The 23,272-nt window shown below is 43.0% G+C and overlaps 1 protein-coding gene across 1 annotated transcript in view; it reads right to left on the bottom strand.

Moving 5' to 3' along the window:
• The window catches only part of LOC138304050 (bactericidal permeability-increasing protein-like), a 324,414-nt gene that overhangs the window by 29,930 nt on the left and 271,212 nt on the right, over nt 1–23,272 (bottom strand). Inside the window, exon 13 of the mRNA XM_069243745.1 lies at nt 21,747–21,810. Within this exon, the coding sequence (XP_069099846.1) occupies nt 21,747–21,810 (64 nt within the window). The remainder of the gene's footprint in view (nt 1–21,746; nt 21,811–23,272) is intronic.

Here is a 23,272-nt window from a genome sequence, read left to right as displayed (position 1 = left end):
TAAGGACTGGCAAAGAGGTTTACATGTCAAGTCGACATGGCTGTGTGACATTGCATTCAGGCTGCAATGGCAGGCCTAAGACAAGTTTTAGAAGGCTACTTAGGGGGTTGCAACAATAAGTGCTGCTGGCCCACTGGTAGTATTTAATTTACAGGACCTGAGTTTATGGTATGCCACTCTACAAGTGACGTACAAGTATATTAAATATTCCAATTGGGTATAAGCCGATTGAACCACATTTTAGGGAGAGAACACAAACACTTTAGCACTGGTTAGCAGCGGTAAAGTGCACAGAGTCCTAAGGCCAACAAAAACAAATGCAGCAAAAAGTGAAGGGTAAAAGGCAAAATGTTTGGGGGTGACCCCGAAGAGAGGGCCATTTCCAACAATGCACGTGCCACAGTTTTATGTTTGCAGTGTCTTTATGTGTGGCATTTAAATACCCCAAGTGTGACATTGTATTGCAAGCAGTTCAACAGAACATTTACTTCAATAATCTCTGACGTTATGGCTTTGTATTTTAGCAGTAGAAATTCTGTTTTCTTAATGAAAGTAGCAAAAGTACAAGGGAAGGAACAAAAGAAAGTGTGTTTGGGACAGGACAGACATCCAAGAGGAAAGTGAGGGTAACAAAAAGAGAGAGAGAGAAAGGGCAGTGCCTGAGTGAGATTGCAGTGGTGTACAAAGGTTACAATGGGCCCTAATTCTAGCATGGGGATAGCTTGCCTCCTATTGTTCAATGGATAGTGAAAGACAAACAAAACAGCAGTGTAGTGGGCTCATCGCAACTTTAGGATCATGTGCCACTGCACCAGAAGCACCAGTAACTTCGTTCCTCTTTGAGACAGGGAGCTATAGAGAGAGAAGGTTATAAAGGATAAGAAACTGGGAGACACAGAATATCAGTGAAGGCAGTCAGAAAATGAGACCATAAGAACATGACAGAAACAACCTGGGAAATATTTTTATACACTGAAAGACAGACATAATTGGAGAAAAAGGAGAGAAAATGTAAACGGAAGAAAAGATGGAAGACTATTAAAGAAACAAAATAATTGACAGAACGACATGATAAAAGAAGAGAAGGGAGGTGCAGAGTAGGGAAACAGTAATAAGGAGATAATGCGCAGTGTCACTTTCAGTCCCTGACTCTCTCAACTAAGACTCACAACCTTCTATGCTACACCACTCACTTTCAGGTCCCAACGAGGTTGCGCAGTGCATGTGGGGTAGCACAACCAACCTTTAGGAAGGGCATAAACAAACTGCATTAGAGCAAACCCTGATGCGTGGCACTTGGCAGGGCTAACTTCCCAAAAAACTTTATGGGGGCTAAAGTGAATGTGGATTAAGTCTCCAGTGATGCAGTTACAGTCAGGATGGCTCTCACTATGGAATCAACATATAATTACAAAAAAGGCTTCTTGAATGCAAAGGTCATTATAATATTGGATAGCCAGATGATATATATTTCTGTCTCTGGCAGATAAGGTGCTACTTTGTGTGTGTATGTGCTTCTAGTAAAAGGGCAAAATGTCATCACTCACAGTGAAGTTAACCAGTGAAAGAGCACACATTTTAATAAAAATTATTAATGAGTGTTCATGTATTCTTAGTAATGGATTTGCATAGAAAATGTAATAACGATAGAAAAATAATGCACGCATTTGAAAATGTGATCACGATGAGTGGCCAGCAATACTCACAAAGTGTACTTATTAATAGTCTATTACTATGAAATGTTGAGTAAATGTTTGAATAATGTAGCAATGTCATATTAAGGGTTATGGATTATGTATTAGGTTTATTAATTGTAGGCCTTAACTTAGCGGAGGTCTTGGCTTAGTTGCCAGGCCTCATGTCAAGATGTATTTCTTAGCATTTCATAAAATGGCTGTCTTAGAGAGTTAAACTGTGATTTTCCATTGTATTGTGTAAATGTGCTCATAGCTAAAAGTTTTTCTCATGAGAATCGACTGCTAGAAAATGCTGTTCTTGGTAAATGTAACAATATGAGGGTAACGTGTGTGAGGCTGACTTTCTCAGGAGAAGAACAATGGAGACACTGACTGGAGTAATAGCTGCAACAATATTGTTATCTGACAAACCGGATGATGAGGACATTGCAGGAGAAACCAATCAGCGACATGTAAAAAACTGTAAACTGTGCACTTGAATAGCGCACTACTCACCCGTTAGGGTCTCAAAGCGCTGTACGCATACCGCTCCTGGCTTTTCCCTATGAGGTGCCCACTCCTGGACAGCCCCAGGGTGAAGTCAGGCATCCAAGCGCTGTGAGGACTGTTGTAGAGATTAAGCAAGCTATTGCCCAGACTTACAGAGTGGGACCCATTCATTAGATTAGGCACCAAGATGAGAATTATCTTGTCCAAGGGATCTGAGCCAAAGACCCGCTGAGGTGGGAACTGAATCCTGGTCCTGGGCCAGATCTCTGCATCAGGGTCTGCCACTCTAACCATTGTGCCACACTTCTCCATGTGAATGGAACAGTGCTAGAATTCATAGATTTGAAGTTTTAGTTTTATTGGACAAAGTATGAACATGCAATCCCTTGACCAATAGGGACTTGGGAATTAGTTTTAGGCAATTTAACTTAACGGGACTGCACCAAGAGGCAATACGCCATTCTCCCTGTTCTTCTTGAGGGTTTACCTCTATTCTTTCAAGTTGCTTAAAGACTTTGCCTTTTCTGAACTTTGATGCTGAATCCTGATGCCTTGCTGACTGAACTGATGTCCTGATGATGAAGATTACCTTAGTTTGCCGAACCAACTGAGGAGAGGTATTATTGTACACATGTGTTTGTTATGCCTCTTTGCTTTTTCTTTCTAGGTACCAACCACACTGTTTTGATAGAGCCATAGTTAGATGTTTTCCAAATTTGTGTTACTAAATTGTTTGGCATGAAGCCCAACCTGCTGATGCTAATCTGATGTTAGATAAAGATTCTCAATAATGGAAATCTGCCAATAGGGAATAATGTTTGATGAATTTCTCTGCTGAATCTAAATGTATGTGATATCGTTTGCGCAGTTGTTCTTGTTATCAATTTGTACCGTAACCTTGGAATGTGTGGTAGATCAAGCTTTGATTAGATTACATTTTTTCTGCAGATTTGGACAGCCAGTGTTGTTTCTGTATGTGTATCATTTGATTTTGAGATTAATTTACATGACTTTAGCATTGTTAATATAGGGAAATAAATATTCTAACTTTTACTAAAAGGTGAGGTTATTCATGATTAAAAGGTCATAGTGTGTGACAATTACTGACTCTAATTATTATTAATGTCATTGATTATTGTTGATTATTGATACTGTCGATTGATTATTGATCTGCATGTACTGGAGTTATGGTGGGATCATCCTAATTGCGAGTCAAAAGGGTCATCAACCTAGTCGCGTCCCCTTGTGAGTCTACTTATTAAGGTCAGATGCGCTAACAGAGATGGTAGCAGAGACGGATGGTGTGTCTCCTTAAGAGCCCATCACAGATGTCTGGTACAGAATAAAAGGTATTAACAGAGAAGATAGCAGAGACTGATGGTTCGTCTCCCTAACAACCTTTCATAGGTGTTTCCAGAGATGGTACCATAGATGTCTGGAACTGATGTCCTGATGACGAAGATTATTTTAGCTTGCCGATCCAATTGAGGAGAGGTATTATTGTACACATAGGCTTGTTATGCCTCTTTGCTTTTTCTTTCTAGGTACCATCCGCACTGTTTTGATAGAGCCATAGTTAGATGTTTTCCAAGTTTGTGTTACTAAATTGTTTTTCATGAAGCCCAACTTGCTGATGCTAATCTGATGTTAGATAAAGATTCTCACTAATGACAATCTGCCAATGGGGAATAATGTTTGATCAATTTCTCTGTTGAATCTAAATGTATGTGATTCTTTGCGCAATTGTTCTTGTTATTAATTTGTACCGTAACCTTAGAATGTGTGGTAGTCCAAGCTTTGATTAAATTAGGTTTCTTCTGGATATTTGGACAGACAGTGTTGTTTCTGTATGTGTATCTTTTGAGTTTGAGATTAATTTACATGACGTTATCATTGGTAATATAGGGAAATAAATATTCTAACTTTTACTAGAAGGTGTGGTTATTCATGACTGAAAGGTCATGGTGTGTGACAATTACTGACTCCAATGATTATTATTGTAATTGATTATTGTTGATTATTGATATTGTTGATTATTGATTATTGATCTGCATGTACTGGAGTTATGGTGGGATCATCTTAATTGCGAGTCAAAAGGTTCATCGACCTATTTGCATCCTCTTGTAAGTTTACTTATAAAGGTCAGGCGCTCTAACACTGGTGACTGAAGTGTGGTGATTCAGTGCCCCATACTGTATGCCACAGTGGGTGTGAGGAAAATGTGATTGGCACACTAACAGAAAAATGGGTAAATATGTCTTCCTGAAAGCCCATACATGTAAGTACATAATATATATAGAATGGTTTTGTAAAACCAAATGGTTTTAGTTTGTGTCACACCTAAAAAACAAAGAGAACTGAACACACTTCTCCACGTTACACCTGCCCCAGCGAGGTTCAGACGTTTGACACACATACCTCTCTACGACTTTGTAGATAGTGATTCGTGTCTAAACCTGTGTCTCTTTGCATGGGAACACCCATGTACCAACCATAGAATGCTATCTTTGCCCAAGTAACACAAGGCCGCACATTATGATGTGTTCCATTACATTGGATTAGAATGCAAAGCAAATTACAATGTGTATTGGATTCTAAATCCTTCGAGTAGACATTCTATTAAGTGTGCTTTAATAAAAGGTCACCCAAATCTAACACAAGGTCTTTGCAAATCAAGGCCAAAGTTCTTGAGTTCACATTGGCTTATTTAATACTTTGCTAGTTACAATGAATGGCTATTTTGTGTGGGGAGAGACATGTGATTGTCACTTATAACCACCAATAGATGAGCAGTCTGAACCTTTGCCACCTCTTTAGGAATGTAGATGGCTTAAATTCTTTCCAGTGCTGAAGTTACATTAGAATAAACTCAGATTATGTTTCCATAAATATAATCTCATCTCATTTCTTTATTGAAGAGTGACACTCAAATGATTAAAATGTGCTATCTCTACAATAAACTATGCATATATATATATTTACTCTGAGGTCTGAACTGAGAGAAGGCTTATCTTCCTCCACCATAATCACTGTGTCTTTAATTGTTGATGTGTTTGGTGTTATAAATTAGAAATAAACTTTTGGTAACACAGGCACCATATTTCAATGTGATGGATGATAGGTCCGAGTGGAACCGTAGAGAAAGACTGCCAACTTATCTTTTTGGTTTTGCTAGGTGTGAGAGAAGGCTATTTTGCATTAAATCACCTTTGTTGCTCCATGAATGCTAGCAGTCTTATATGTAATGTTCAGCACTCTCACGCTCATCAGAATAGGAGCCACACATTCCTAGAGGCACTCTCAAACCCCTCACAGTCTAATAGTTCAAATTTAGCAAAAGTAATCTCTCAACCTCACATTGAAGCAGTATGATGTTATGACAGAGCTCTCATTCCCCTCACACACTAGCAGTCTCAAACTACAACAGTACTTTGACAACCCTCACAGACTAGCCTTTACACTGTACATACAGCCTTTCAGAGCCCTCACAGAATGTCAGTCACACACTCTGAAGAGCACCCAGTGGCAAAACAAGCAAGCACCTTCTACTTCAGGAGATTCACACCCTTCACAGACAAGCAGTTGCACACTATCAACAGCACCATCATAACTCTCAGAGCAGCAGTCACACATGATAGGAATACTCAAGTTTCTCACAAGCTAGCAGAAATGCCCAATAGGCTTGGCAGTAACTGAAAGTGCCTCGTCATTGATTGGTGAGCATGAGTGTGTTGTACTGTCACTAAAAGAGTGGGTACATGAAAGGACGAATTATTGAAATAACTGTGACAGCCACAGCACACTTTCAATATCTAGTATATTATGTCTACATATAGACCCTTACCTGCTTAGTATCATAGTTCACTTGATCCACACAACATGGTTATGGAACTTTTTCACTCAATTTTATTAGTTCATGTACCATGAATGAACTACTCTTGTTTTAACCCTGTGTAGATTTCAACAAAAGATAATTGAAAATTAATATCATAAAAACAGCTGAACCGAATTACACCAAATTTGACAGAAAGCTAGATTTTGGTGCAAAAACCTCAGATGTTGTGATTGGTGTAAATCTGTTCAGTAGTTTTTGAGAAGTTAAAGTTAAAAAGATTTGTATATTTTACTCTGCAGAGGATTAGGAGATCTAACATGTTAGAAATGGGGTTTCTGGTTGGCTAGGGTATGCACCTAAGCCAGGCAGGACACACCACTCCAGTCAGGGCAAGGGAGTTACACACCCAAGTTAACCCCTGCTGACCCCCTTGGTTGATTGGCACAAGCAGTCAGGCCTATCCCAGAGGCAATGTGTAAAGCGATTGCACAACACACACAATACACTTGACACAATAAATACACCACAAAGGAAACACAACACCCAGTTATATAAAAATAATCAGTATTGCATAAAACATCACTAGACCAAAAACAACATGTATCAGTTACACCCTGCTACACAAGCAGTTGTCAGAACATTACACAGGCTACTTGTAATCCTCAGAAATAAGCGTCGCCAAGTAAACACAGGTTTAGTCACAAGCAGTAGTCATGTTGTCAGTATCACCAAAAATGCACATCAGAATAACTCCTTATCACAAATGCCAAGACATCCCCATTAACACACATATCATGAAAAACATTTCCCAAGTGGCAAGTCATTAGTATCATCAATATGGATGCATATCGCATGAAAACACCTTATCAGGAATATCAAGTCCTGAGCATGTATGCACAAAGGATAAAATATTCCCATCAGACTCTAGTCAGGCACCCAGGATGCACGTCATTGCGAACATTGTATTAGGGAGGCCAAGACATCATCGTGGAGACCTATACCCAGGAACAACTCTATCTCACCCTACATTATGGGAGACACATCATGGCATAACTCAGAGTGCCCACGCAATGAGGGTGACAGTATCCATACCCGGTGCCTGCAGAGCGGCTATGAAACTACACTGGCTTCGCACTCAGCCGCCTCCAATGGGGAGCACACCTGGAGCCTCCCAGGGCTTTCCAGGTCGCTCCTGTCCTCTGCGGGGGCAGCCCAGACCAGGAGAAACCACAGTACCTCATTGCAGGTGGATGAGGGGAGAGCAGGGCAGCTCCAGCTGGCTGTGTTTCTCCTGTGGGCCCACGCCTCAGCTGAGCGAGACTCCCAGCTCTGGGGCACAGTGCTCAGCCCTCCTGCCCGACCGGCAGGAAGATGCTCCGTCTTGCCCAGTTGGCAGGTGACAGTGCTTTCTCCAAGGGCCCGACACCTCCTCACAAAAGCATGGCCAACCCTCCACACCCACCCGTGTCGCCTCTGTGACTTCTCCCCAAGCAGTTCCTCTGGTGCTCTGGGTCCATCTCCTAAAGCGCACCTTTTCTGCGCTGGATTCCTGTTGCTCGTGACCTCTTCCATGTCGGACAGGTGGGGGCGCCCACACTGGGTGACACCAGTGCTTCCTTGTGCCCGAAGCAGGTGCGGACTTCAGAAATAAAGCTCTCCTCACATACTGATTCAAAAGAAGGAACTCAGCACTTCTGTGCTTCAGGAAAGAATATGCAGCGGGCACACAACCCAGCCCCTGGAGACAGCAAAGGGGGCACAGGGCTGTGGGGCCCAAGCAAGCAGGCCATCAAAAGGGCTTAAAGACAGTGGCAGTCCTTCTCAGTGACCTAGCAGATCACAGGTCAGCACAGCAGCAGTCCCAAGGCAGTCCCTGGTGGATCCTTCCACCAGCGTCCAGTGTCCAGTTCAGTCCATTAGTGTCTAAATTGTGGGGGAAAATGAGCCTGTCCTTATACTCATTTTGTGCAGTTGCCACAAAAGGAGGAGAAGGGGTTCCAACCAGTACTAACTGGTTCCAGGAGTGTCCCCTTTCTCCTCCAGCACTGGCTCCAGACATCAGTGGGGGGTAAACGAGCCCTTTGTGTGGCCAGGGCACAGCCTTTAAAAATGCAGGTGTGCCCCACCTCTCTCTCTCCCAGCCCAGGAAGACCATTCAATATGCAGATGCACTCTTGTGACACCTCCACCCTCCCTGTGTACAGGCTGTCTGAAAGTATACATAAAGCTCAACTGTCACTCTGCCCCAGATGCAGATTGGAGTCAAGCTGCAAAATACCAGAGTCATAAGCACAGAGAAATGCCCACTTTCTAAAAGTGGCATTTCTACAATGGTAATAAAAAATTGACCTACACCAGTATACAGCATTTCTCACTACTATTAAAACCATACCAAACATGCCTACGCTATCACTCATAGATTAGACAATACCACATATGTTAAAGCAAGCTGCACTGCAGTCAATGCAATTGTACAAGAGACTTACAGGTAACTTAAATGTGTCAATCGTACCATATTTAACAGGGAGAGCACATGCACCTTAGAACTGATCAGCAGTGATAAAGAGCTCAGAGTCCTAGAGTCAATAAAAAGAGGTCAGAAAAATAGGGGGAAAGGCAAACGTTTGGGTTCACCCTGTGAAAAGGGCCAGGTCCAACATAGCATACCGAAAGATATGAACTGATTGACTGCCACCACATAAACAAAGAAGTAGTGGCAGCCATTTTAGAACTTGGGGCTCAGTCATCTGCCACAAAAAATGGGTTATAAAAACATATAAGTGGCAGGCTAGAGACACCTTGTCCCACTAGTTCTGATGCCTCTTCAGGCCAAAACATAATTTTTATGTATTTTTATCAGCACTGCATATTTTGTGCTCCAAAGTAATTATAGCTTGAGCCCTTACCATGCACTGCTAATTACCTCCCATGTTATCAGTCATGACATGTTTTATACCATCACTGCAACATCTGAAATTATATAATTGATAACAACAAGGTACATGGTGAGGGTGCATGTTCTACTATTTTTTGTAGAATAGAGTGGAATAAAGTGTGATAGAGCGTAGTGTTATTTTGCAGAGTAAAGTGGCAAGGAGTATAATAGAGTAGCCTGCAGTAGTACACAATGTAGTAAATTATCATAGAATGGATTTGTATGGGATACAGTGTAGCGGACTGCAGTTTGGTAGAGTGTTGGAAAGTGTTATACAGTGGTGTAGAGTGTTGTAGATCATAGAGGCGTGGAGTAGAGTAGAGTGCAATACAGGGTGGTAGAGGGGAGTGGCACTGAGTGTCGAAGAGTTGATTGTTATAGAGTTGGGTTGAATTAAGTGGTGTAGAGTGGAGTAGTGAAGTACAGTGCAGTGGAATGGAGTAGTGTGTGATAGCATCAAGTACAGTAAAGTGGGGGAGTGGCATGTAGTGGGATAGAGTAAACAAGAGTGCTTTACACTTGCATAGAGAGTAGTAAACTGTTGTACAGTGGAGTGCTATTGAGTGGAGTATTGTGTTTTAGAGTGGAGGGCATCGAGTGTTGTTCAGTGGAGTAGAGTGCAGTAGCGTGGAGTAGAGTTGGGAAGAGTGGAGTAGAGTACAAGGGGGTGGCGAAGAGTGGGGTATAATGGAAGGGCGTAGAGTGGGGGGACATTCAATAGAATAGTGTAAAATCGAGTGTCATAGAGTGTAGTGGCATACAGTGCAGTGGTATAAAATGGATTAGGATACAGTGCAGTGGAACACAGTGGAATAGTGTACAGAGAAAGGAGAGGCATATAGTTGAGTGAGTAGAGTGGATTGGTGTAGAGTGGAGTGGCCTAGACTGGAGTGGCGTACAATGGAGTGGGGTAGTGTGGAACAGCATACAGTGGAGGGGCGTAGAGTGGGGCGGCCTCCAATGGAATAACGTAGAATGTTGTGGCATAGAGTGAAGTAGAGTACACTAGAGTGGCATAGAGTGGAGTAGCATACAGTGGAATAGTGTACAGAGGTGTGTGGCGTAGAGTGTAGTTGTGTACAGTGGATTGGAGTATAGTGAAGTATAGTGGAGTGAGGTACAGTGGAATGGTGTTCAGTGGATTGGCATACAGTGGGGTGTCAGAGTGGAATAGTTTACAGTGGGATGTTGTAGAGTGTACTGCTGTACAATGGAATAGCGTACAGTGGAGTGGCGACAAATGGAGTTACATAGACGTTTGGGGCAGTAAAGTGCAATAGAGTACAGTGGAGTAGCGTAGAGTGCAGTGGTGTATAGTGAAGCTAAGTACAGTGTAGTCACATAGAGTAGAATAGTGTAGAGTGGAGTGGCATAGAGTGGAACAGCATGTAGTGGAGTGGCATACAGTGGAGTAGAGTAGAGTGGTGTGGTGGAGAATGTGCAGTGGGGTGGCATACAGTGGAACAGCATACAGTAGAGTGGTGTATAGTGTTGCGGCATTGAGATGAGTATAATAGAAATGATTGCCATATAGTGAAATAGCATAGAGTAGACTGGCCTAGAGTGCAGTGAGGTACAGTGTAGTGGTGTACAGTCAAATAGTGTAGAGTCCAGTGGTGTAGAGTTGAGTAGAGTACATGTCATGACTCCATCTTGTGCACTATGTTAGGTGGGTTTTACTCACGAGGCTCATGCCACCCTTCCCTTGTGGCGTTTCCCCTCCTTGAGTTCTCCCAGTCATGCTTTCCTTAGGGTGCCTTTTAGCCTCAATCCCTCCATGATTTCCCTTCCAGGAAGCCAGAACCATTGACCCTCCTGTTCTGTTGCTATGCAATTTAGGGCTATTGTGCACCTCCAGATATCATGTGTCTATTTAGATTAGTTACATTATCCTCTGTAAACTACTAACTTGTACCATCATGCACCTGGTGTTCCGCTGTACTTGCTAATTGTTGCCAACTGCTATTTACACCTGTCTCTTGAAAGACTTCACTTCCATTGTATGTAACATGTGATCATCCCCTCCGGTTCATTGGGATATTCCATGCTTCCATGTGGGACATGTGCCCTTCTGGAACCTTCTAGCCTTCCAGTATACAAACCCACTCAGAACTTGCATCTGTGTTTGGCCTCATACCCATCCTGCGTAAGTTATGTCCTGCACTCACCTCCTGAGTCGCCCAGATCTTCAACTTCCCAGTCCTGCGCATGCAATGTCCCTACACTCACCTCCTGAGTGGCCCGGACCTTCAGCGCTCAAGTCTGACTCTAACTTCTTCCCTGTACTCACCTTCAAGTTGCCCAGAAGTACTACCGCTCTAGTCTTCCAAGCCTTCCTGATGACCTTGTGTTCTTGGCTTCTGTGACGCTTCAAGTGTCTTCCTTCATGAGCTACGATTCTGCTTCCTTTTGAGCGTCTTGCACTGAGCCTCCTACCATCTTCAAATTCCAGTTAAAGAACTAGACAAAACTAAGTAAATTCCCTTCAGGTTAGTGTGCACTAATCTTTTATAGTGGTAGTAAGCAGGCCGGACATTCAGCCCCTTTGAGCCTCTAGGCTTCTCTGCTGTTCCTTCTCAAAATTTTATCCTCCAGAGCTCCTTGCTTGTTCTTACTCCTGACCCTCTCTTCAACCTTGTTACATGAACTGTTTTTGCTTATGGATCAGAGACTTAATCGTGTGTTTTCTCCATTGAATAGAAGTGTTGAGAAGAATGTTCTTCTAAACAATTAATATTTGCATGAACCTTGTAACCTCCATTCTATGTTTTCTAGCAAACCAGTAACTTCAATCTAGTTCCAAGTGTAACCTTGTTTTGAAGCAGACTTTGGGGGTTTTCTCTAAAACTCCAAACCTATGTACTGAGTATAACCTTAGGAGTGTCAGTAACTCCAACCTATGTACTGAGTGTAACCTTGTGAGTGTCAGTAACTCCAACCTGTGTAACGAGTGTAACCTTGGGAGTGCCAGTAACTCCAACCTTGTTCCAAGTATAACCTATTTCTCAGTGTAACCTTGTTTTTTAAGCATACCTTGGGGTTTCGCTAAACTCCAACCTATGCATTGAGTGTGATTTTGTTTTCCAGTATGCATTGGGAGTGTCCCTAACTCTAATACATGTATTGAGTGCAATCTTGGGAGATTCAGTAACTCCAACCTATGTTCCAAGTTTACCTCAGGAGTGTCAGAGGATCCAGTCAGTAATCAGTATTTCAAGTTCTTCCTCGAGAGCCTCAGAAGATTCTTATATGAGAAGCTGGTTATTCTGCTCTTATGCTGTGATTTTGAAGAAACCTGTAAGTGTTGGTTAGTGAAGTAGTGCATTGTTATGTGTAGAGCCTCGTTAGCGTATTGATGGTAACTGCCTCTTCTTGAACTTCTCAGTGTATTGGTTCTGAGGTGCTTGTCCCGCAAATGCCTGCCTTAGCATACCCAGAAGGTCTCAGGAGTGACGCCTTCTTTTAAGCAGAGTAGTCCAGTCACTGAGCATTCTCATTTTCTTCTTCCCTCGTTACCCCACTGGATGCCATCGGATCTAGGTATATTGTGCCTGGATCTTGCGTCTTCCCTGGAGGGAGTTGAGGTTTAGCATCGGTTCAGTGTTGTCTCCATGGTTGGGATCAGGTGAGTGTGTGACATTACAGTGGAGTGCAGTACAGCAAATTTAACGTACACTGGAGTGGGTTAGAGTGGAACAGCATAGAGTGGAGTGGTGTACACTGAAGTAACATAGAGTGGAGGTACATAGAGTTCAGTGAGGTACAGTGTAGTGGCATACAATGGAAAAATGAGTCTGGAGTGGCATAAGATGGAATGGCATACAATGGAGTGGCGTAAAGTAGAATACCATTGAGTGGAGTGTTGTAGAGGAGAGCAGGATAGAGGGTAATGAGGTAGAATGTAGTGGTGTACTATGTAATGACGTACTGTGAAGTGGTGTAGAGTGGAACGCTGTAATGTGTAGTGGCGTGCTGTGGAATAGCATAGAGACTAGTGGTGTAGATAGCAGTGGTGTAGAGTGAAGTGGCATATAGTGGAGTAGCGTACAATGGAGTCATGTAGAGTGGAATAGCGTTGCGTTTACTGGAATAGGGTTTAGTGACATAGAGTGGAGAGGATAAAATGGAGCAGTGTAGAATAGAGTGCCGTAGAGTGGACTGTCATACAGTGGAATTGCATAGAGTGTAATAGCTTACAGTGTACTGATGGAGAGGGAAGTGGCGCAGAGTGAAGTTGCATAAAATGGAATGATGTACAGTGTAAAAGCGTACTGTGGTTTGCCGTACAGTGGAGTTGCATAAAGTGGAGTGGCAGAGAGTGGAGTGTAAAACACTGGAAGAGCGTACAGTGCAGTAGTGTACGTCAAAGTGGTGAAACAGTGGAGAGGCATAAAGTACAATAGTTTGGACTGAAGTGTCATAGAATGGAGTGTTGCAGACTGTAATCGTGTATTTGGAGTGGTGTAGAGTGGGGTAGTATAGAGTGGAGTGTATCAGAGTGGAGTGGCATACTGTGGAATAACGTAGAGTGGAGTATATTGGAGTCATGTAGAGTGTAGAGGTAGAGTGGAGTCGCACAGAGTGACTTGGCGTAGAGTGTAGTGTGGTAACTGAAACAGACATAGATTGAAAGTGTTTGAATGGATGTAGATGCAATGTGTCGAGAATCTCCATTATGAGGTGTATATGTTTTAAAAAAAAATATTTGTGAATACTGTGAGCAGTGTTACAGTTATAAGTTTCAAAACATTTAAAAAATGTAGTTATATATTGTCACAGGGTATACCACAGTAAGTTTGAAGTATACCTCAGTACATGCAGATGAGAAGTCAAGGTAAGGGTCAGCCATGTAGTTTTTAGCACAGTTTGACTGTGTTCTGTGTTTCACTGTGCTCTGGGTTACGTTATTAGATATGGGAAAGAAGTATGTGTTATTGTTGTTGACTATCTTTTACCGTTATATTAAAGTGGTAATAGGGAGAGAAATGTATTTATAATTTTCTATACATTTTTCCAGCTGTCTAGGAAGAACTGTGCATTTTAAAAAAAAGTTTTGAGAAGTGTGGTAATTTGTAGGTATTATGCGGGTACTCTGGTTTGTGCATATGTAAATATGTTAGAAAATCGAAAATACACTGTAATACACTGACAGACATATACATTAAGGCATCATGCCGTGCAGCAAGTCACCTTGTTGTGTGCGCTGCGTGGTCGGGAAAGGGCAGGAATGTGCTGTCCTTAATATTGAACCGTACATTCCTATCTTTTACCTGCACTGGTGCACAACATGCTTTCTATCCCCAATGCAGGCACCTTTGCACCGTGGTGCAGGTATGCTTGTGTTGTAAGCAGGATTGTTTTTGTGCAGGAAGAGATATCTTCCTGCTCAAAAGCAATCCTAAGAGTCAATGTCCTCTTATCACGTGTGCTGCATAATGCAGCACACGTAGAAAGAGGAAGTAACGAGGAGAAACAAAGATATTTCGCCTCATTACGCCATACTTGGGAAGGCATAGAATTTTTAAGAATTACCAGGTTTACCAATAATGGTAAATCTGGGAATGTGCCAAAATCTATGGGTGGATGCGCATGAACTCCCACACTCAATCTATGGAATGCCTTCCTAAGGAAGAGTAAGGCAGTGCAGCGATTTGCTTTCTGTTGTGTTACTCTAAATTTAGCAAGCCACACAAGACCACGCAATAAATCTAACTTAAGAGTTGTGTCGCAGTTGAGCCCCAAGGTCAACTCTTTGGTAACTATGCCCCTATATTTGCATAATATAATATATTACAGTGTATCTTAAATTTTTATATTTTTTTAATTATAAAAATGTAAGTACTATGATACTCTTCAGATAGTACAGTAGTATAACTGTAACTTGCACCCTCACCATACACAAACATTTTACTGCAAATATTACAGTGATATTATCAATGATGTTATCAAAGATGACATAAGTGCTGTAATTTGTGGGGTAATTAGCAGTGCACAGTGAGGTGCAATTTATAGTTACATCAGGGCACGAGTTATAGTTACTTCAGATACCTCTAACTGTAACTGGTGAATTTCTGTGGTTTGTACGTTTAAAATGTGAGCCTAACTATAATGTCCCTGTAACCCTTGTTTTTTTAAGCAAATTTCAAAGTTTATTTTTAATTCTATTTCCTAACTGTTAGACTTTTCATCCTTGGCATGGTCTCTCTAAACTTTTTGCCTCTGTTCCCCAGGTTGTTGATGTGTGCTGGACTCTGATTTTACTGTTTTTGTTACTCTGGGCACTTTACCACTTCTAACCAGTGCTAAAGTGCAAGTGCTCCTGTTTAAAATGTGTACGTAATTGGTTCTCCATGATTGCCATATTTGTTTTACTGTTTAGTCCATAGTAAAGTGCACTAGAGGTGCCCAGGGCCTGTAAATCAAATGTTACTAGTGGGCCTGCAGCACTGGTTGTGCCACCCACATAAGTAACCCTGTAATCATGTCTCAGACCTGCCACTGCAGTGTCTGTACTTTTACACTATAAATTCGACTTGGCAAGTGTACCCACTTGCCAGGCCTAAACCTTCCCTTTTCTTACATGTAAGGCACCCCTAAGGTAGGCCCTAGGTAGCCCCAAGGGCAGGGTGCAGTGTATGGATAAGGTAGGACATATAGTAATGTGGTTTGTATGTCCTGACAGTGAAATACTGCCAACTTCGTTTTTCACTGTTGCAAGGCATGTCTCTCTCATAGGATAACATGGGGGCTACCTTTAAATATGATTAAAGTGTAGATTCCCCTAGAGAGTAGATGGACATGTGGAGTTTGGGGTCCCTGAACTCACAATTAAAAAATACATCTTTTAGTAAAGTTGATTTTGAGATTGTGCGTTTGAAAATGCCACTTTCAGAAAGTGAGCATTTTCTTGCTTAAACCATTCTGTGACTCTGCCGTGTTTTTGGATTCCCTGTCTGGGTCAGTTTGACAGTTGGGTTGTTTTTCACCTCACACTAGACAGTGACACAAAGGGAGCTGGGGTGTAACCTGCATTTCCTGATTAGCCATCTCTGGTAGGATGGAGGGGTGGAGTGGTCACTCTCATCTGAAAGGACTGTGTCTGTCTCTGACAATGCAGACTCCAACCCCCTGGTGTGTGTCTGAGGCCTTGCCTGGGCAAGGCACGATTTCACAAGTAGGTGTGAGTCCCCTTTGAAGAAAGGTGACTTCAAAGACTAAAATGGGTATAAGAAGGGCATCCAAATCTACAGACTTGAGAAAATCTTTTGGAACCAAGAGGAACCTCTGCCTGGAGAAGAGCTGATAGCTGAGGAAGAAGTGCTGCCCTGCCTGTGACTGTGCTTTGTGGAGCTTTCCTGCAGTGCTGCTTCTGCCAGAGTAAGAGGGCAAATACTGGACTTTGTGTGCCTTCCATCTTGTGAAGAAATCTCCAAGGGCTTGATTTAGAACTTGCCTCTTGTTGTTTGAAGTCTCAGGGACAGCAAAGACTTCTCTCTGCCAGCACCTGGAGTCTCTGGAGAGACTCCTGCTCTGACAAGTGGTGCCCTATCCAGTCCCTGGGCCCTTGAAAGGAAAGCTGGTGGAAATCCAAGAAAATCGACTTCGGACGACTCCGGACCGACGCCGCTGCTGAATCCGGTAATGCCGCCTGCACCTGATGCCGTGACCTTGGCTGGAACGCGACGCTCTTCGCAGGCTTGACGCCGCTGTAGCCCGCTGAAGTCCGCGGCTCCGTGGAAGTCACCGCACCACGTCGTGACCGATGCCGCTCTAAGTTCACGGATTCAACGTTTCGCACAGACGCCGTGATCCCCGACTTCGCGCATCGGCTTGTTTTCACTCTTCACCAAAGGTACTGTACTTGGGGGTCTACACGACTCCGTGTCCGGCGCCGCTGGTGTAGGCTTGTTGGGAACGACTCCGTCACGACACTGTGTTAACATCTCATCGAAGCATTTTTGTTTCTAAGCGCTATTTTTTAATTTAATCTCTAAAAATTCATAACTTGACTTGTGTATGCTAGATTTTTGTCGTTTTGGTCTTGTTTTGTTTAGATAAATATTTCCTATTTTTCTAGACTGGTGTTGTGTCATTGTGTAGTGTTTTCATTGAGTTACTGTGTGTGTTGGTACAAATACTTTACAACTAGCGCTCTGAAGTTAACCCTACTGCTCTGCCAAGCTACCTAGGGGGTAAGCAGGGGTTAGCTGAGGGTGATTCTCTTTTACCCTGACTAGAGTGAGGGTCCTTGCTTGAACAGGGGGTAACCTGACTGTCAACCAAAGACCCCATTTTTAACACTAACCATAACGTCTCTGTAACCTTTGTTTTTTTTTAGTGAATTTCTATGTTTTTTTTTTACTGTATAGTAATTTTCATTACTATACGTTAGACCAACCATCGCTGCACATGGCCTTCAGCTGTGCGCTACAGTAACTGGCAACAGGGCCTGGCCTATGGACAGACCCTGAGACCAACCCCCCTCACCACCCTACCCCACATTGCGCATGGTCCTTTGGCTGTGCGCAGAGGGAGTTGACAGCAGTCTGTCTCTCTGGGTGTGAGAATAGATGTAAGAGGGTTATGTATCTCGGGATGAGAGTAGTTGTGAGAGTCTCTGTGGGGGTGTGAGAGTGTGAGCATTAGTGTCTCAGTGGGTGCGTCAGTGTCTGTACAGGTCTGTGAGTGGCTGCATGAGGTTATCAGTGGGCCTGTGAGTGGGTGTGTGAGAGTCTAAGTGGGTGTGTGAGTGGGTGTGTGTGTCTGAGCGGGTTTGTGAGTGGCTGCGTAAGGGTCTGAGTGAATGTGTGAGTGGGAGAAACAGACTGAAAGAGAGAGAGAGAAAGAGAGGGAGAGAGACAAAGAGTTTTTCAGGCTTTGATGTATGATATACTTAAAATTAGATATTTCTGATCAATTTGAAAAGAAGAGTATATTTGTCATTCAAAAATAGTAAGATCATCTTTCAGTAGGAGCCTTAAAAATTTACAGGTGAAAGAAAATTAAAGGGGGTAAATGACTCTGGATATACCTGGAGTCGAACCCTGAACTGTCATTGTGAAGTTCTGTTACCTTCGCTGATAATCTATGTTTGTTTTTTATGATTAGTTTCTTTGCCCTTTATGTGCTATCTGGGACCTCTGGGGGAGCCTCAAAGCCTCCTCCACGGGCCCACCCCAGTTATTTATTTTTGTAAACTTTTGGCAGCCCTTTACAGGCTATCTAGGACCGCAGGGAGAGCCTCAAGGCCTTTCCTGTCCCACACCATTTAAAAAAAAAAATTGTTGCCCTTTATGGGCTATCTGGGAGCGCGGCAGGGAGGCTCAAGCCCTCCCCTGTGGTTCCATTGCTCCAGCAACCAAGAAACTGCTTTAAATACCAGCTCTGTGGTTGCTGGAGCAAAGTTTTTATCTCTCTTTAATGCACGCATATCTGCATGCAGGGAACAGAGATGAAAACTCCACTTTTTGACAACGGGACCTCTTTAACAGGTACCGCTATCAAAAAGTGGAGAGTTTGCCCTGCGGCCCCCTTCACCGTGATAGCCCTGGGGAGGGAGTGGTCCCCAGGGCTTTGGGGGAGGTTGATGGGCCTCCCCCACACAATTTAAATATAGCCTCTGGAGGTGGTGGTCCCTGGGGTGCGGGGGGGAGGTGGCCCCCACATTACATATAAACATTTCCCCTGGGACTTGGCCCACCCAGGGAATTGATAAAGATGAAGCACAGGAACCCACGCTTCACTTTATCTAAAAAAAAATTCACTGGATCAGCGGATCTGCTGTGAATCGTGTCAAAAATGTTTCAAAAAATGCTTTATAGCCCTGGAGTGGTCCCTCTGAAGCCAAGACCTAACATGGCTGACAACACTTCCTTGTCAGTCAATCAGATCTCAGCACGAGATCGGGATGGGTCGCGAATCATTTGTGTCCCTAGATATACAAATTTGGAGTTCTGTTAATTTCTCATAAACTACTGAACGGATTTACCCCAAATAACAAATATATATATACATACAGAGTTGACAGAAAGGGGGGTGTAAAGGTATGTGATATGTGCTCCTAGATCTAGAAACAGATTACATGGTAACTGGTAAAAAGAAAAAAGTTAAGGAATGTTGATATGAGGGAGCAAAGTTGAAACTGACCACCACTGATGTAGCCTAGGCATTGTGGATGGCGCCCCATTGTCAGATGTAACAATATAAAGTAAAACTAGAATAATGCTCTGTTAGGTAAGTGATTGCTGAGGTGTTTGCAAATTACTATAAATATCAACGGAGTTATGCTTAGAGGTAGTGAAGTATACCTGGTTGTTTTTGTTTGTACAATACTACCTGCTACTATAGCTCGCTCAGGCTGACAGAGATACTTTAAACTCTGGGCTCTCACCAGTAGAGCTGCCTGCAGCTCAGGAAAATATCAAGATATGGTAAATAACTTCCTTATACAATTTGTGAGAAACTTGAGCAAATAAATTGAGTCTTATGTGTGGGAATAGAGTGGAAAACAAGGAAGGCCAGTTGCGCTGCCAAAAGATCTTAGGAAGGCTGTAATTAACAAAAAAACCAAAGAACATCTGTTGGAGCGCTGCATCTTGAGTACATCAAGATCCTAGAAAAATGTTGAGTTCAAAGTGCTGGCCAAGTCCATGACGAATAGATTAATTTGGTGAAATCTTTTGGATATCCCGATCACAATGCCTTAATGCAGTGTTGTTCTACCAGTGAGGAGAAAATATGATATCCAGACTCTGGCCTATAACCTAACGGTGCTGGAAAATGCTGAGGAGGTATTTGATACTCTAGAAAACAAATTTCCGTACTTAGCCCTTCAATATATGAACCGTAGCCCAGGTTTTTGAAAATATAGTAAAATTATCTGTGAATAACCGAAATCACAGCAAATGATGAATGGTGTAATAGCAAGCCCTTTCCTGTCAGGACGGGGGATCCGACAAGGATACTTTTTATTGCTAATTCTTTTCATGCTGGTAATAGAGACACTGACACAGGGTACCAGGTGCCATGTCCAATAAGTAGTTCTCGGGATTTGGAGGAAGGGTATTGAATTCGCTGTCCAAGGTTGGGAGTTGGTGAAAAGGTGACAGTCACAACGTTAGGTACAAATGTTGTGTTTTAGGTGTCGGACATTTATTTTGCAGATGAATAAAATGAATGTTAGAGTTACAATGATACTGCCTTGATGAACACCTCACTGAGTGATGTAGGCAGCTGAATTAATCTCCTGATCTCTATTATGGGTGATGTTCTTTAAGATGTTGGTTCCAGCAGGCTTCCTTATTCCCTTCAAAACTACCCCATGATGTGTAGAACATTTGTTTCCATTTTTCGGGGCTGAAATAAATACTCCTCGGAGTTGGAGTATGCTTATTGGTGAGTCAAACTCTTTATTGTGCTATGGGGCTATCGATTCTAACAGATAGGTGACCCACCTATCAGGTTTGAGCATTAGTTATTGGACATGTTAAGTTTGGGTCTATCACATAAAGGAACCTCTCCAGCAGAGGTTTCTCCTGCCACTCAGATTGCCATCTGTTTTTGGTGTTATGCATTGAGACCGACAGGTTGGTTGGCGAAGCTGTCCAAAGAAACCGGACTGTGGGCAGGAAATACGCAGAAGCAAGTTTCTGCTCTTGGTAGGTGTGTGAGGAAGGACCTGTACAGCAATTGAAGGATATCCACTGTTATTGGAGCATGAAGCATCTCTTACCTTATAGTCGAGTATTAGTTACATGCTAACCAGTTATACAATATCTGTAACTGTGACATACTCTTGAAAATGACTGAGAATGACATGGAACCCTCTCTTCAATGGAATCCCTGAGAAGAAATCGAACAACGGGCAGATTACTAGAGAAGATAAGTTCACAAGTCCACAGATGGCTGATGATGAATGTCCCTGATCTCTTCCTGTAAGCTGAGGGAAAGGTGGGTGGACCTGAGGTAAATGACAGAAGAGGAAGGTTGTGCTATAAAATAACAATCAGTGTCCAAGTGTCTCAAACTGATTCATTCCATCAAATGACTGGGATCAAATGTATTCTACGATGGAGAGTCTAAGGAAAATGGAATAAAACTATTTGCCAAGATGGAACTTCTTCCATTCGGAAATAGGGTGTGGTGGGGTGGGGTTGTTAGTGGGGGATGGAGGGTTGTGGTAAAGTTAAGAAGTGCACCAAGTGACAACCATGTACAGCAATATCGAGCATGCCATGAAGTCTAGACATTCATGGGTGGGAATTGGGAAATATATCAGGAATTTGTATTTCTAGAGAATGACCCGCACTGCACGAATTCCACACAATGCCATTGTAAATAGTGTTTGACACCGACTAGGAGCAGGAAAACGTACTGCTTATATTTTGCTGCTGTATGTGCTTTATTTAGCAGGTACTTCTGTTGGCATCATCCTGCACTTATATAGTTTTGTTCTGTACAAGCTATGCTTAGCAGTTGTTGGTTCTTATACAAGTTCCCTGCCCCTTTAACATGTCCTTTTCCTTGCAGAAATATTTGACACACACTGATGAGGCCCAGGTGCCCACTATGGCACACTTTAATTGTGGGAAACCCTTTATCAAACACTCTACCCTCAAAGGCACTACCAGCACACGTCCTCCATTCACCTACCCCGCTTCGGCCGCACCCCAAGACGCCGCACCCCAAGACAGCACAAGTCTCCACTTATTGTCAGGTCACTTGAGACGCACCAACCATCGTCAACAAAGTGCGACCTGCATTTGCACCATTGTCTGTGCTAGCGACTTACCATTAACGTGAGGAAGAAGGATGTGAGAGATGTAGTAGTTCACAGTAATATCCAACAGGGACACCTAGGGAGAAGAACAAATTAATCTAAGAGTGAAAATACAGTGACCAAGTTGGTAACATTCATCATTATTAATCATATGTGCTATTTAAACCATGTGGGTATATTTGCAAACAGGCTCCACAACACCATTCATTGTGGGAAGGGTAGGTTTGGGCTTTGGTGGAACCGTTCCTGAAATGTTGACTCTCCATTTCTTGAGACTGAAACCTGTCTGCAAGATAACATAGACCTTTCAGGTTCCCTGTCAGCTGTCGTGGCCCTCCATCAGTCACCCTCTTCATTCATTCTGTCCCGCCTCTTGGCTTCTCAGAACGTTTCAAACAGGAAACACGTGTTTCTTCCCCAGTGCTACATATCCTGTTAGAGCATTGTTTACCCTTTGAGAAACACAACCTTGGTTATCGGAATCCACAACAGGGTTCTGAACATCGGGGCATTTTTCCATATTATAACATATGACAATTGCTTGGTCGATTTATCTTAAATTAAAATTATTCTCTGTGACAACACATAATGGTCTCATCTAGACAAAATAGTCTGCAGCTCCTTTCAGTCTTCAATACAAACTCTTAGGCCCTGATTCCAAATTTGTCAGAACGGAGGAGCTATTTATCACACCTGATAGGTAACGATACTGTGGAGTTCGTTATTTTTTTGGATGTAATAAAAACCACCAATCACATGCTTTGGGGGAGTAACACATGGATTTTGGTGCTTATTGCACCAGAATCCATATGTACAGTAAATACGACATGGATCATATGATACAATGTCCGAACTCAGACTGCTCCTCAGCTGCTCCTAAGACAGTCTCTTGAGTTGTAGTTTCCAGCGGTACATCAGGTGCAGTGGCACCGGGGGCCCAGAGGGATGAGAGGCCCACTGAAACCGGGTTATTGCTGTATTTCACACAGCAAACAGTGGCCGGGGGATATGTCCTTCCTTGCTCTAGGGCCCATGACACACTAGTTATGCCACTACACGCACGACAATTCAAATGAAATGCAAGTACTTCGCCGCACTGTAGAAGTGTACGTGCTGAGAATATAGATTAACGCAACAATCTGCACAGCCCAGCTGCACAGACATCCCCCTTTTCTGAGTGTCTCCCTCACACAAAATACCTAATAAGAGTGCATCCCAGGTACTACACAAGCACAAAGACAGGTAGTGTAGAAGAGAGGGCAGAGACGGGAAGAAGAGGCAATTGTAGGGCAGTGCTGTGAAAATGGGCCCAGAAACAGAAAGCAGGGTAGCAATTCGAAGTTTCAGGTAGGTGAGCTGAGGACAAAGGGAGAGGACGATGAGTAGGAACAGAGACAGGGAAACGCTCTGTAGCAATGAAAGGGCATAGAGGAGCGGGCATAGGAATTGCACCAAGGTGACACAATGGTTTGGACACCGGAGGAAGGTGGTCGTGGTATTAAACAGAGTGGATGCTGAAAAAGGAAGGTGATGTAGGG

Source organism: Pleurodeles waltl, chromosome 7 (genome assembly GCF_031143425.1).
Source record: "Pleurodeles waltl isolate 20211129_DDA chromosome 7, aPleWal1.hap1.20221129, whole genome shotgun sequence".
In the NCBI taxonomy this organism is placed as follows: domain Eukaryota; kingdom Metazoa; phylum Chordata; class Amphibia; order Caudata; family Salamandridae; genus Pleurodeles; species Pleurodeles waltl.
Note: the sequence above shows the minus strand (reverse complement) of the source record. Positions and strands in the feature narration are given on the sequence as shown.